We start from the raw sequence: 13,205 nt of genomic DNA, 5'->3' as shown, positions 1-13,205 counted from the left end.
TACACGAGTTCAAAAACATTGCATTGCGTTGCATTTGCATTGCAAAGGCTTGTCCTCTCTTCCGACAGTTGAAAATACAACGCGTTTCATACATTCATATGTGCGTTCTACTCAATCTCAACCCTTTTCCGCCAACCTCAGAGATCCACACTCATCGCTACGCTAATCGCACACCTCATTCATCAATTTTCTCCTCGATTCAATTCGATTCGGTTTATCTCTCTATCTTTCTCTCACTTTTTCGATCCACATTTTCGTTTCTCAATTTAACATCAATTTTGCGTTTGTGCATTCTGAATCGGCTTCGCAAGAATCTTGTAATAATCTATTTAGGGTTAATATCATTGAATAATGATTTGGTTAAGTTTATTTGTTTGTTGATTAATTTGTAATTAGTTTGTTAATTAGTTGTTAATTTGTTGAAATTTTGTATGAAGATTGTTAGAAGAATTGGAAGAGGGGAGAAAGTGAAAGAGATATAGTTGTTTGTGGTTTTCATCTATGTTTGGAGGTCCTGTTGTTCCTGCTAACAGTCCTCACTTACGCAAGTCTGGGAGTAGAGCTGTTGTCTATGATTTTGGTATTTTTTTAAACCTCATTTGTTACTACTTCATTATTGGATTATGTTTCTACTTAAGGTTTTTCGTTGTATTGGTTTTTTCGGTGTTCTATTGATGTAATTTATGGTTTGTGCTGTTTGTAGATGAATATGAAGGGGAGGATGGGGCTGATGAAAGTTTATTGCATTCTGGTGAGGTAAATGATTCGAGGGGTGGTACAACGCCGATGAGTGCTACTGCAATGATGCCCTCGCCTATTTTGTTGTGGAGATTCAAGGTTTTTTTTTTCTTTTATTTTTTGGTCGTTTTGTTTTAGGTGTTAGAAAGTTTTTTGTACTTTCTTGTAATTTTGTTATGTAATACTCCCTTCGGTCCTATTTATAAGAAAAAAATTGCTTTTTAGGTTCACTAAGTAATCAATGTATATGGACTTTATAATAGTATAGATACATTAATTATTCAATGAATCTAAAAAATTAATTTTCTCTTATAAATAGGACCAGAGGTAGTATGTTTTATGCTTTTGTTTGAATGAATGCAAAAGTTGTCTGAATGATGGAAGTTAATGTTTCTTTTATTCTTGTGGAGCTGCTTTATATATGATTCTGTTAGAGAGAAAATTTTAGGGTTGGTTGACATAACTTATTTGAGAAGTGAGAACAACCGGCATTCAGTTAGTTGTTATTTTCTTTATACTTGAATATGTTATTTTAGTTATGAACTATAATATGAGTTTAGGCCTATTGTATGCTTCAAACTGCTATCTTTCCTATTGTATGCTTCAAACTGCTATCTTTCCTTCTATTTTTTCACAAATGTAATTGAGGCTGATGTCCAGGTACTATTGTTCCTTATTTGGGGTTGCATCTGTTGCAAGGTAAGTAAACAATGCTTCTTCTCATTCCCTCCATGTGGTTTGAGGTTAAGATAATATCTTCTTGAGGATTTCACATCGTTGCTTCAATCTTATATGCCATGTTGGAAAATTGCAGATTGGATGGGATTCTGTAATGAGAATGAGTGCAGACAAGCGGGATTTATTCATATATGAAGCATTTTTGTATTTTAATCCTCTTCTTCTCGCAGTTAGTTTTCTCCCCACTATTCCAGTTTCTATGTTTTCATATGGATTCAAGGATATTAAATTTATACTGTTAAATTTTCTTTACATTCTTTATAGTATCATTGTGCGTCATTTTCATCTCATCTTTATGTTTCAGACTTTGATGGTTTGGCTTTGGGGAATCAACTTATGGTTTTTTGCTCAGGGTGGAGTTAATTATTCAAAAATATTTGATCTTGATCAAAATCATCTGACACACACAGAAATATGGAAGGTATCAATTCGCCAATTTAACTCATGTCATGTTTGGCACTTAAAATCGGTTTCTATAGGACTGTAAGGGAAATTAAAATGGGAGTGCCATCGCCTCGAAATTGGAAGTTAGCATCCATTTTTGTCCCAATATTTAGTTTTCTCAATAATAAACTCTTACTTTTATTTTGTCAATCCATTTTTATGCTTAGTACATAAAGTAAGCTTCAAATGGAATCTTAATTAAAACTAGTAAAGACCAATAAAGAACAAAACAAACATGGATTCATTCCTGTTTGCAAGGAATGAACATTCTTGTGCCTTTAGGGGAGAATATGGTTTCCTTAGAAGGTCAAGGTGTAGAACATAAGCATCATACCCTTTTTAAAAAATATAAAAACACAAACTAAGGAGCACTGATTCCTCTTGAATATGATATGTTGGAATGGAAGGATCAATTTGTGTACTAAATATGGTATATGTAATCTTTCTTTTTTTACATTAATCTTTTTGTTAGTTTTTGGTGTCTTGGTTTCAATTACGGTTATGATATTGCTGAATGACAGCCTGATACCAAGAAGGCATTAATGCCACACGTTTAGATATGACATCATTGACAAAAGACATGAGATACGATAAATTTGAATTTTTAAGATGTAACACGAATGTAATTCAACCCTCAAAGTTAATATACAGTTAATATAAGAACAGAAACCTTAAACAGAAAAAGAGAACAAATATTTTAAAAATGAGCTGATGACATTTTAAATATATTAAAATTCTTTCATTTATCTAAATATTGTGGTATTTTCATACGTATATGGAAGTTCAAAAAATTGAACGAAAAAAAGTTAAGTACAATTACAAGTGTCCTACATGGATATGGCATGACACAGCTACAGTTTAGAAATCACCGTGCTTTCTTGTTTGGTGCCATAAAACTCCCAGCGTAATTGAGTCTACGGGAGTCAAACTATTGTGGTTATATTGTATGCAGTCTTACCTTACGTTTTCCAGAGGCTGGTTCTATTACTTAAATCTATGATATCCCAGTCAATAGGTATATGGTAACAAATCCAACCGCTGTGCCACCCTTCACTGTTATTATATGACTTAAATGGCTAATATTCCTGGCTTTCTTCTCCAGTTTTCAGTCATTTCTCATATTTCTTTTTCTCTTTTTACACTTTGTTCCCCACTTTCTGATAATTAGTCTCAAGTGTTTGACTGGTAACCTCCCCCCTAAACTTTTTCCATTGATTATTGCAGTGTGCCATGTGGATGACAGTTATTGTTCCAACCAGTATGACAGCATATATCTATCTTTATTCTCGTGGAGAAGTCGCATATGCTGCATCACAACCAGTGTAATAGATGCATCCACACTTATTATTTGTGTTTGCTTGGTTATCACTCTTATCAATTTAGTACTGTAGTATTGTCATTTGCTAATTGCCTTATATATGATTGATGAATATTCAGTTCCATTTTGTGCTGCCTTTTATACCTTATATTAGAAGCATGTTGAATTTTCCATGTACCCTTCTGCAGGTGCTCTTGTATGCTGCTATTGTAATGGTTTTGATATTCCCCTTCGATATCTTCTATTTTTCGTCTAGATATTTCTTCTTAAGGACACTCTGGCGAATAGTTTTCCCACTACAGGCAAGTTTGTTTTTAATTGGATGTATTATGTTGTGTCAAGTTCTTGCGGTGCTACTCTTGAAATAGTGATCAGTAGTTATTGAATTATATATATGTTATGCTACTCTTGAAATAGTGATCAGTAGTTATTGAATTATATATATGTTATGCTACTCTTGAAATAGTGATCAGTAGTTATTGAATTATATATATGCACAAGCAAGGAGACATATAAGCATGAAAATAGAATGCTTCATTCATATGTATCATATTCACATGCGTCTTCTCCGTGTTCAGTTTCATATAAATAACAGAAATACCCATGCAACTCCCTCTCTTATTTGGCATCCATTAAGAAAGAAGCAACCAGTGTTTTTTCACATTAGATGAGATGATTGTAATGCAGATGCTAATGTACATGTTCTACTTCTCAATGTAACGAAGGGAGGAGAAAACTGCCTTGACTATTCACTACTTATCATAACTAGTAACCTATTCATAGAAGAATGACCTTTTTATCACAGCCATTTCCAAGACAGGTCCCACCAATTAATGACATATGTAAACAACCTTTACTAGTACATGCACAAGTAAGACAATTAAAGGCAGTGGGTTGAAGCTTTCTTTGAACTTGAAGATGCCCAGAACTATTGCAGTGTTTTAAAACATAGAAGAGAATTATTGTTCTTTATTTATTTAGATTCTTAAGACTTGATATTTGAGCCTAAGCCTGCCTTCCCCTTTCTTATCTCTATCCCTCGCCAACTTATGCTTTTGGTATGTTGTTGGAACTAGGCTTGCATATGATTTGACATTGTTCTATTTTCATGAAAACAGGCAATATCATTCGCTGATTTTTTCTTGGCTGATATCTTAACTTCCATGGTAAAGGTATGCTTTCTTTCCAATATTATCTTTCACTTGAAAAATTTATTCTTCCCATGTTATTCTTCATTAATAATTTTATTTACTAGGTTTTTAGCCTAAGTTTTAGTTTATTTATAGGTCCAAAGGCATACTTTTCCTGTATTTAGCAGCCTTTATTACTGATAGAGGTCCAATTCTGGCACACACATAATACAACCTAAGAGTTTAGAATTGGCATAATTTGTTGATCTAATCCAAATTTTATCTGCCAAGTTTTTATTAAACCCACTTCAATATTTATTTTGATTACTATTGCAATTTTATGCAGGTCTTTTCTGACTTGGAGCGTTCAGTATGTAGAATGGTCCATCGACAGGTTTGATTCTTATAAATACATGTCCTTCTATTATCAGTTAGGAAGTTTATTAGCATGTTTTAGTGTGACTTTTGAGTTTCCTATTCTGATGATCCCATGAATTTGGTCAACTTTGAATATATAATAATTTTCTTTTGTATATCATTCGGATTATGTATAGCATTGAGTTTCCTATGCAAATAGTTTTCTAGAGCTAAATCAGCTCTGTTGATTTTATAATATTAAAATTTGTAATTCAACTACGATTTTGATTGTGCTTACCGTTCCCAAATCTTATATGCAGAGTAACTTATTTCTTAGTGCTTAGACTTTATATACATTACATAGATTTTACTTAAAGCCGTTGCTTCAGTTTTCTCACAAGTGGATGCATTTTAAATTTCTTTGTAGGTTGCAACAATTGCTTGGTTGGAAGCTGATTCTATTTGTGGCAGTCATTCTGTTGCAATTCCTTTAGTTCTTGTTTTGCCTTACGTTTTTCGCTTAAACCAATGTCTACGGCAGTACAAAGATACTGGAGAGAAAACTGCTCTTCTGAATGGTATAATTAAAGCCCCTGTTCTGTTTCCTTTTTAGAATTTGAATTGTATCGGTCATCATTTAAATTTTGCAAGTTTATGAAATTGATGTTATACATTATTACAACTGTCAGTCGTTTCTCACTAAATTGATGTTATACATCACCAATTTAATAGACATATTTTCCTGTTTGGCTTTTATTACGAAATCGTGCTTGTATTCAAATACATCAATATAGGGCACATTTTCCTCTATATTGCTTGTTTTGCTTCCATGTGTTTGGGATTCACTTTGTATTACCTTAATTGTATATTAATTAATTAGTAATCCAATGCAACTTCGCTATGTCGGATTTCTTGAGAGCTTCTGTTTTAATAATTTTGGTGTTCTCATTGACTCATTCTTGTGTAATAAATGGAATGTGGTTGTTGTATACTCCCTCTTGAATGAAATATAAGCAAAAAAAGAATATCTGAAAAATTGATGTGTCTTGTCTTAATTTTAAACCATGTGCTTCAATTTTTCACTTAGCATTTTTGCCTATATTTCATCCTGGAGGGAGTATGTTTTAAACTGATAAAATTTGTCAGGTGAAATTGGGACATATTAGTCTATGTCGGAATCATCTTTCATGCATCATAAATCTTAGAATTTTGGTTGGGTTTAATTCTTCCCCACAAAACCAACTTGTAAGGTGAGGACTGCCCAAGCCTTGTTAGCCCTAACAAAATCACATCTCTAAGAAATGTGGGATTAAACCCACGCCTCACCCCGCACAATGAAAGTTATGGAGGCTGCAATGAAGGTAACCCAAATGTCGCAATTAAGGCCTCGAACCCTAGATCTCCTTCTTAATACTCCTTCAGAGTCCCAACTCATACCATAGGGCTACACATTCGGGGAGAATGGCTTTTGTGCTTGCTTATTTTGAACCAAATATTGTATATGGGGTTTCTCAATATTTATCTGATTTGTTTCCTGTAATATGCTATCAAACAGGAAAGTTCTGTTAAAATCTTGTGATATGCGGCTTGATATAATATGTTGGAAATTGTGCTATTCTTTTCATAGAAAAGTCAAATGAAATAACATGGAAAGAAGTAAACATGTTAAGGGCTAAACTACTCTCGGTACTTTGCTTCTTTCTTGAGCTGTTTATAAGAGGAACATTTTAACACTTCTTGTAATCATATGATTATATTTTATGTATAAATTTCGTTGAGAATTGGAGCATTCATGTTCAATATTTCTAGACCTGTGTTGTTTATCATAATATTGTGTTTGTATTTTAATTGCTTGTTTATATCTTCTTTTCCCTGCAGGTTTCTTTAATTATTAATTACTGTATGAGTTTATCATGTTCTTAAAAATTGTTTTATTTTTTTTGCTGTGAACCATTGCAAAAACTTGAGCTGTTAGTTGAAGATGCATGAATTGGGTTAATATATTTCTAATATGCCCCTTTCTATGAAAGCTTTTTGAACTTGAAGCATGGCAAATGCTCAAGTCCTGACGATCTATATTGAGCTTTAAATGATACGATGTTATGGAATGAACCAATTATCCCAAAAGCTTAAGCTGTCAGGGAAAGACACATGAACGGTTTTTATTATTATATTTCTAACAAGATCTTTTGGTTATGATTTCAGCATTAAAATATTCAACCGCAGTGCCTGTTATTTTTCTTTCTGCTCTTAAATATCATGTTTTGTCCGAGCAGTGGACAAACATCTACAGGCCTCTTTGGCTTTTGTCAAGTGTTGTGAACTCATCATACTCTTTCTATTGGGACGTGACTCGAGATTGGGACCTAAGGTATGAGGAATTTTTGTCCTACCATATATCTTTAATGTTATTTCAAACTAAGCTAAGCTTCCTTCCAAAATGTTTTCATTCCCAGTATTGACTCTCTGGATGGTATTTAATTTATTCGATCTGATTATTGTCCTGTGACTTTGTGTGATAAATATTCTTCTCTCTTTTGCCAGTGGCTTCACTCGAATATTCAAGTTCAGCAAACCACATATGCTCTCGTATATGTTGCATGGACGGAGATGGGTAAGTATAATTGTATGGCTCTAAGATGTTTTTTGGGTATGCCCAAGTATATTTAGTATAAAATAAAAGTTAGCAAGGTAAAGACAAATGTTCTAATTTGAAAAACTCTAAACAAGCCATGGATTCTTTATTACAGGATGAGGACCCAACAAGCCCATCTGTGAATAGAATTTGTATTCAATCTTTAAATTTCCTTCAAAATTCAGTTAAGATTGATCAAGTCCATGATGCCATAGTGTAATCAATGGTTAAATCAGCAACTTGTAACTCTTTGAATTAAATCTTATGTTAAATCTTGAGATTCTCAATTTCTATCTGGTTTGATGAATATGTGAAAACCCGCTTGGTAAAATTTGAAAGAATAAAACAGTAGAGTGTAGAAAATTGAAACAAAAAATCCGATTGTTTCTTCAGTGTTCTGAAGCAGTTTTTGTGTATATGGGATTGCAGGTTTACGTTTGGGTGATTGCAAGCAATTTGGTTTTGCGTTGCACATGGACATACAAGCTTTCTGCGCATCTTCGTCACAATTACCTCACAGTGTTCACAATAGCTGCATTAGAGATTTTCCGCCGCTTCCAGTGGATCTTTTTCCGCGTTGAAAATGAGTGGAACAAGATGAATAACAAATCCCACATGCAGCTCTCTATGAGTGAAATGTCAAACGAGGAAGATAAATTACTTCATTCCATGAATCACAATGTATAGACTAGAGAACAGTATAATACATGTTTCAAATATTTTGACAATAGGAGAGCTTCATTCCATTTGCTTCATCTTGCATATAAAAATGTCATTCTTTTTCACAAACAGAACAGCTTATATTCAATTATTACAGTGCTTTTCAGTGACATTTTGTTCCATTCCATAACAATTGTAATATATTACATATCCCTTATAAGCCTTAAGGTTCATAACATTGTTTACGAACGGACAAGTTGCATCTACAGTATCCCAGAAGGTTATATTAATCTGGAACAAACCTTAGCTATAGTAGTATTTATAGTTTCACTGATTGAAACATTGACTACATAGCACGTCCTTCACCAACCAACCAACACTTACAAAACATTGATTTTGCCCTTTTCTTTGACCGGTAGCTATTGTTTTATGGTCCCTTCATTGGAGCCTAGTATTTACAGGGTACGAAAATGAACCTACAATTATGTCTTGCGTAAGAATCAACCAAGCCAAGTTGTTTTTGCCAACTGTATATTCTCAGGGGTGACTTGGTTTTTCCTAGAACAAACCACAAAGATGTGGGACCCCTTAAAGAATATAAGTGGCTAGAGGTTTGCAAATATTAAGAAAAATCTTTGCTATGGACATAGCCACACACCCAAACCAGATAACATGCAGATATATAATTAGCTCCTTACCACTCAAATAGCAAATTTGAGCATTTGCTAATTCAACTTCCCTGAGTGAAACTTAAACCACCAAGATGGCCTAAATGTTAACAGCAAGTGAGTACAGCAACAACGGCCGGCAGCATCAGCCGGTAACAGGGCCTGCCGAGCTAAACTTGCCAAGAGTGCTGTGGATCCTGTCTTCCACCTTAGAGAAGCTAGTTGCTCGCAATGAAAAGCTCGTGGATGAGCTGAACCAGCAACTAAATAAACTGAGCTCTGACTCAGTAAGATTAGGGAAGAGCTTGAATGCCTTTCATGGCGTACGAGCACCGGGCATAAGCATACCTAAGTACTTGGAAAGGATATACAAATACACTAATTGTAGCCCATCATGTTTTGTTGTTGGCTATGTGTATATAGACATGCTGACTCATAAGCACCCTGATTCTCTTGTCTTATCCTTGAATGTTCACAGATTGCTAGTTACCTCTGTCATGGTTGCTTCCAAGATGCTAGATGATGAGTGAGTCCCTAACCCTACTTTACTTCATTTTTAGCTTACTGTTTTATTGTCTTTGTTCTGATTTTGTGCATTACTCTTTGCATTTCTGAGTTGAAGACATTATAACAATGCGGTATATGCTCGAGTAGGCGGCGTGAGTAATGCGGAATTGAACAAGCTTGAATTGGAGTTACTCTTTCTGTTGGATTTTAAAGTCGTGGTTAGCTCTCGAGTTTTCGAAAGTTACTGTCTGCACTTAGAAAAAGAGATGCTTGTAAATGGCACAGGCTTGAAGATTGAAAGAGCATTGTCACCAAAATCTTTTGAGACTGAAATTTCAGTTGAAGATAAGAAAAGCTCTTCCCCACCTCCAATTGTGGATTATGGATTGACATAACATAAGTCCTTCTTTTTTTCTGTTGTCAATTTTGGGGTCCCTTGCCCTGTTTAGTCCTTTATCTTTTTCTTCATGGCTAAGCAATTATTGGATTGTTCATTGGACAGTTTCTTATTTATATGAATATAATTCCTATGAACTTTGTCAAATTTGACTTTAGTTGTAACAAGACATAATCATATTCATTGTTCTCTTTTCTTTTTCATTTTTATATTTCTTAAAACATGCTACTCTTGGAGTTCTGAGTTCTAATGAGTTTTTGTATTTTCATTTATAAATTTTGGTATCCGGTCTTGCGACCAACTAATCCAAGAGAACCAATCTTACTGTTCACTAGCGGAAGTCCGTTTAAACTTTAAAGCCAGACTCTAAAGGTGTGTTGAAGTGATTTTGAAAGGATTTTTTTTCTAATTTGAATTTTCTTATGGGTTTGAATTTATTTATGTTTCAATGTTTCAAAATTTTGGTCAAGTAGTCTAGTGGTTAGAATTCACCTTTTAAATGTGGATAAGTGGAAAGTCATGAGTTCGAATCTACACCCTAGTATCTATCAGAGCTTTCACCACTAGACCACAAACACGCACAAAGTTTGTTAGACTCTTAAAATAGGAGGTTTAAAAATTATTTTTATAAGTTAGAGTTATTTTGCTTAATAGCACTTTGTTGGTTACATTTTATGTTCAAGGTTAACATAAAATATGTTTTATATGAGATTTTAATTGATATAATTGAATATTGTTAAATTTTTAAATGTGTTTGACTTTTTTTTAATCACACCTAAAATATTATTTGCGAATGATTGTGATCTACTTTACAGTAAAATATTGACTGTAAAATATATAACTACATATATTCACTTTCTACTTTTTTTAAGTATGTATGATCATTAACGTAATATAAAAGCATTAAAAAATTATACAAAAAGTTATTGGATAGAGTAACTCTAATAAGTATCACTAATTAAACTTGGAGAATTGATATAAAATCTTTTATATGCTTCTCTAACTTTCTTTTAATTTTTATCTTAAAGTTGAATATACATACAAACAATATTAATAAATTTTGCTATATTTGATTAAATTTATTCTTTTTATTTTAATATGATTTACTATTTATTATCTAATTTCATTTATTTATTTCTTTATGAAATATAATTAAAACACTATTTACATTATAATATTATATTATATTAAATTTTAAAAAATATAACTAAATAACACATAATTTTTCAACAAAAGCAACAATAAATGAATGAAGAAAAAATATATTACAATAACTTACAAATTTATATAAAATATCCTTTATTTTTCATTTATTAAATACATACATAATTAAACTAAATGTACCTAGATTTTCAAGGACTTAGTTAGTTATATTTCGGTTCATTATTAATTAAATTGACCACTATTCTATTTAAGAATAGAGTACTTATTTGTAAGTAAAAAATATTTTAGATCAATAAAATTAAAAATTAAAGATGAACCACTTTAATTTTGGGGTTTTTCTTTACATTGAATTTTTTTTTTTATAACGTGCAGGGTGCTCAAATCCAACTTAAATATTGGAAATGAGACTATTGTACCATCTATAATATAAGAAAATTAATGGTTGTGGAAAAGTCAAAAATACCCTTATTTGATTTTTTGTCACCACATTAAAATTGTGGTTTTTTGGTCTTTGTACCATAAAGTTCTTAAATTTATTATTAAAATAATCTAACTCTTATATTTCATAAAATCTCTCTCAATTCTCTATTTTTTTTCTCTTTCATCACTTTCTCACTTTTTTCTTCTAAAAAAAAATCTATTATTGATATATATTTTTTTATATACAAAAAATGATATTTATGATCAAAATATTTTTTAGTCAAAAATGATATACGGGAAAAATTTATTCAAAAAATCTATTATTAATCTAAATATTTTTATATACGAAAATTCAATATTGATTCAAATATTTTTGTAAATGACACCTAAATAAAAATAATATTTGTATACGAAAAGAATCTATTATTTAGAAAAATGGTATTTATGGTCCAAATTCTTTTTATTCTATACGGGAAAAAATCTACTATTGATCTAAATATTTTTATATACGAAATTTACTATTGATCCAAATATTTTTGTAAATGATACCTAAACAAAAATGAAGTTTGTATACGGGAAAAAAATCTATTATTGATCTAAATATTTTTATATACGAAAAATGTTATTTATGATCCAAATATTTATTAATCAAAAATGGAATAGGCCAAAAAATCTATTATTGATCTAAATATTTTTATATACGAAAATTTGATATTGATCCAAATATTTTTGTAAATGACACCTAAACAAAAATAATATTTGTATATGGAAAAAATCTATTATTTACGAAAAATGGTATTTATGATCCAAATATTTTTATTTCAAAATAGTATACGGAAAAATAATCTACTATTGATCTAAATATTTTTATATACGAAATTTACTATTGATCCAAATATTTTTGTAAATGATACCTAAACAAAAATGAGGTCTGTATACGGGAAAAAAAATCTATTATTGATCTAAATATTTTCATATACGAGATATGGTATATATGATCAAATATTTTTGATCCTATACGGGAAAAAATCTATTATTGATCTAAATATTTTTGTATACGAAAATTTAATATTGATCCAAATATTTTTGTTAATGATACTTAAATAAAAAATAATATTTGTATTATTATTTATGAAAAATATTATTTATGATCCAAATATTTTTTATTCAAAAATGGTATACGGGAAAAAATTTACTATTGATGTAACTATTTTTATGTACAAAATTTACTATTGATCCAAGTATTTTTATAAATGATACCTAAACAAAAATGAAGTCTGTATACGAGAAAAAATCTATTATTGTATACGAGAAAAAAAATCTATTATTGACCTAAATATTTTTAGGTACGAGAAAAAATCTATTATTGACCTAAATATTTTTTTATACGAGAAATAGTATTTATGATCAAATATTTTTGATCCCAAAATAGTATATGGGAAAAAATATATTATTGATCTAAATATTTTAATACACGAAAATTTAATATTGATCCAAATATTTTTATAAATGATACCTAAACAAAAATAATATTTCTATACGGAAAAAAATCTATTATTTACGAAAAATGTTATTTATGACCCAAATATTTTTATTCAAAAAATGCTATACGGGAAAAATTAATTATTGATCTAAATATTTTTATATACGAAATTTTCTATTGATCCAAATATTTTTGTAAATGATACCTAAACAAAAATGAAGTCTGTATACCGAAAAAAATCAATTATTAATCTAAATATTTTTATATAAGATAAATGATATATACAAATTTGCGTAACCGAACAGAACCCGTGCGAATGCACGGGTTTGTTACTAGTATTACTTAAAAGAGGACTTATTCTCTTTCCCCTTAAAAAAAGGAATTTGTTAATATACTTTATTGGTTACTAGCGTGATTTTCGAAAATACAATAATATTTGAGAATTTTTTTTAGACTAACCTCCAAGGAAAACTCAAAAATATCACTACTTTAGAAATGTATTTTTGAAGTAATTTTTTTTTCCAGAATTCAGAAATGCATCTCCGA

General features: G+C 30.8%; 2 protein-coding genes across 2 annotated transcripts; both read left to right on the top strand.

The window, feature by feature from the left end:
- On the top strand, positions 1–8,115 carry LOC131653701 (uncharacterized). The gene is made up of 14 exons (XM_058923962.1): positions 1–212; positions 438–580; positions 704–837; positions 1,399–1,437; positions 1,553–1,645; positions 1,781–1,897; positions 3,145–3,240; positions 3,427–3,540; positions 4,357–4,410; positions 4,715–4,762; positions 5,153–5,303; positions 6,931–7,096; positions 7,270–7,339; positions 7,790–8,115. The coding sequence occupies exons 2-14, from the start codon at positions 502–504 to the stop codon at positions 8,045–8,047; spliced, it is 1,419 nt and encodes a 472-aa protein (XP_058779945.1). The 5' UTR covers positions 1–212; positions 438–501; the 3' UTR covers positions 8,048–8,115.
- Positions 8,116–8,416: 301 nt separating this feature from the next.
- Positions 8,417–9,780, top strand: LOC131653702 (cyclin-U1-1). The gene is made up of 2 exons (XM_058923963.1): positions 8,417–9,214; positions 9,311–9,780. Exons 1-2 carry the CDS (start codon positions 8,793–8,795, stop codon positions 9,588–9,590), a joined length of 702 nt encoding a protein of 233 aa, XP_058779946.1. The 5' UTR covers positions 8,417–8,792; the 3' UTR covers positions 9,591–9,780.
- The last annotated feature ends 3,425 nt before the right edge of the window (positions 9,781–13,205 follow it).

Source organism: Vicia villosa, linkage group LG2, assembly GCF_029867415.1.
Source record: "Vicia villosa cultivar HV-30 ecotype Madison, WI linkage group LG2, Vvil1.0, whole genome shotgun sequence".
NCBI lineage: Eukaryota > Viridiplantae > Streptophyta > Magnoliopsida > Fabales > Fabaceae > Vicia > Vicia villosa.
Note: the sequence above shows the minus strand (reverse complement) of the source record. Positions and strands in the feature narration are given on the sequence as shown.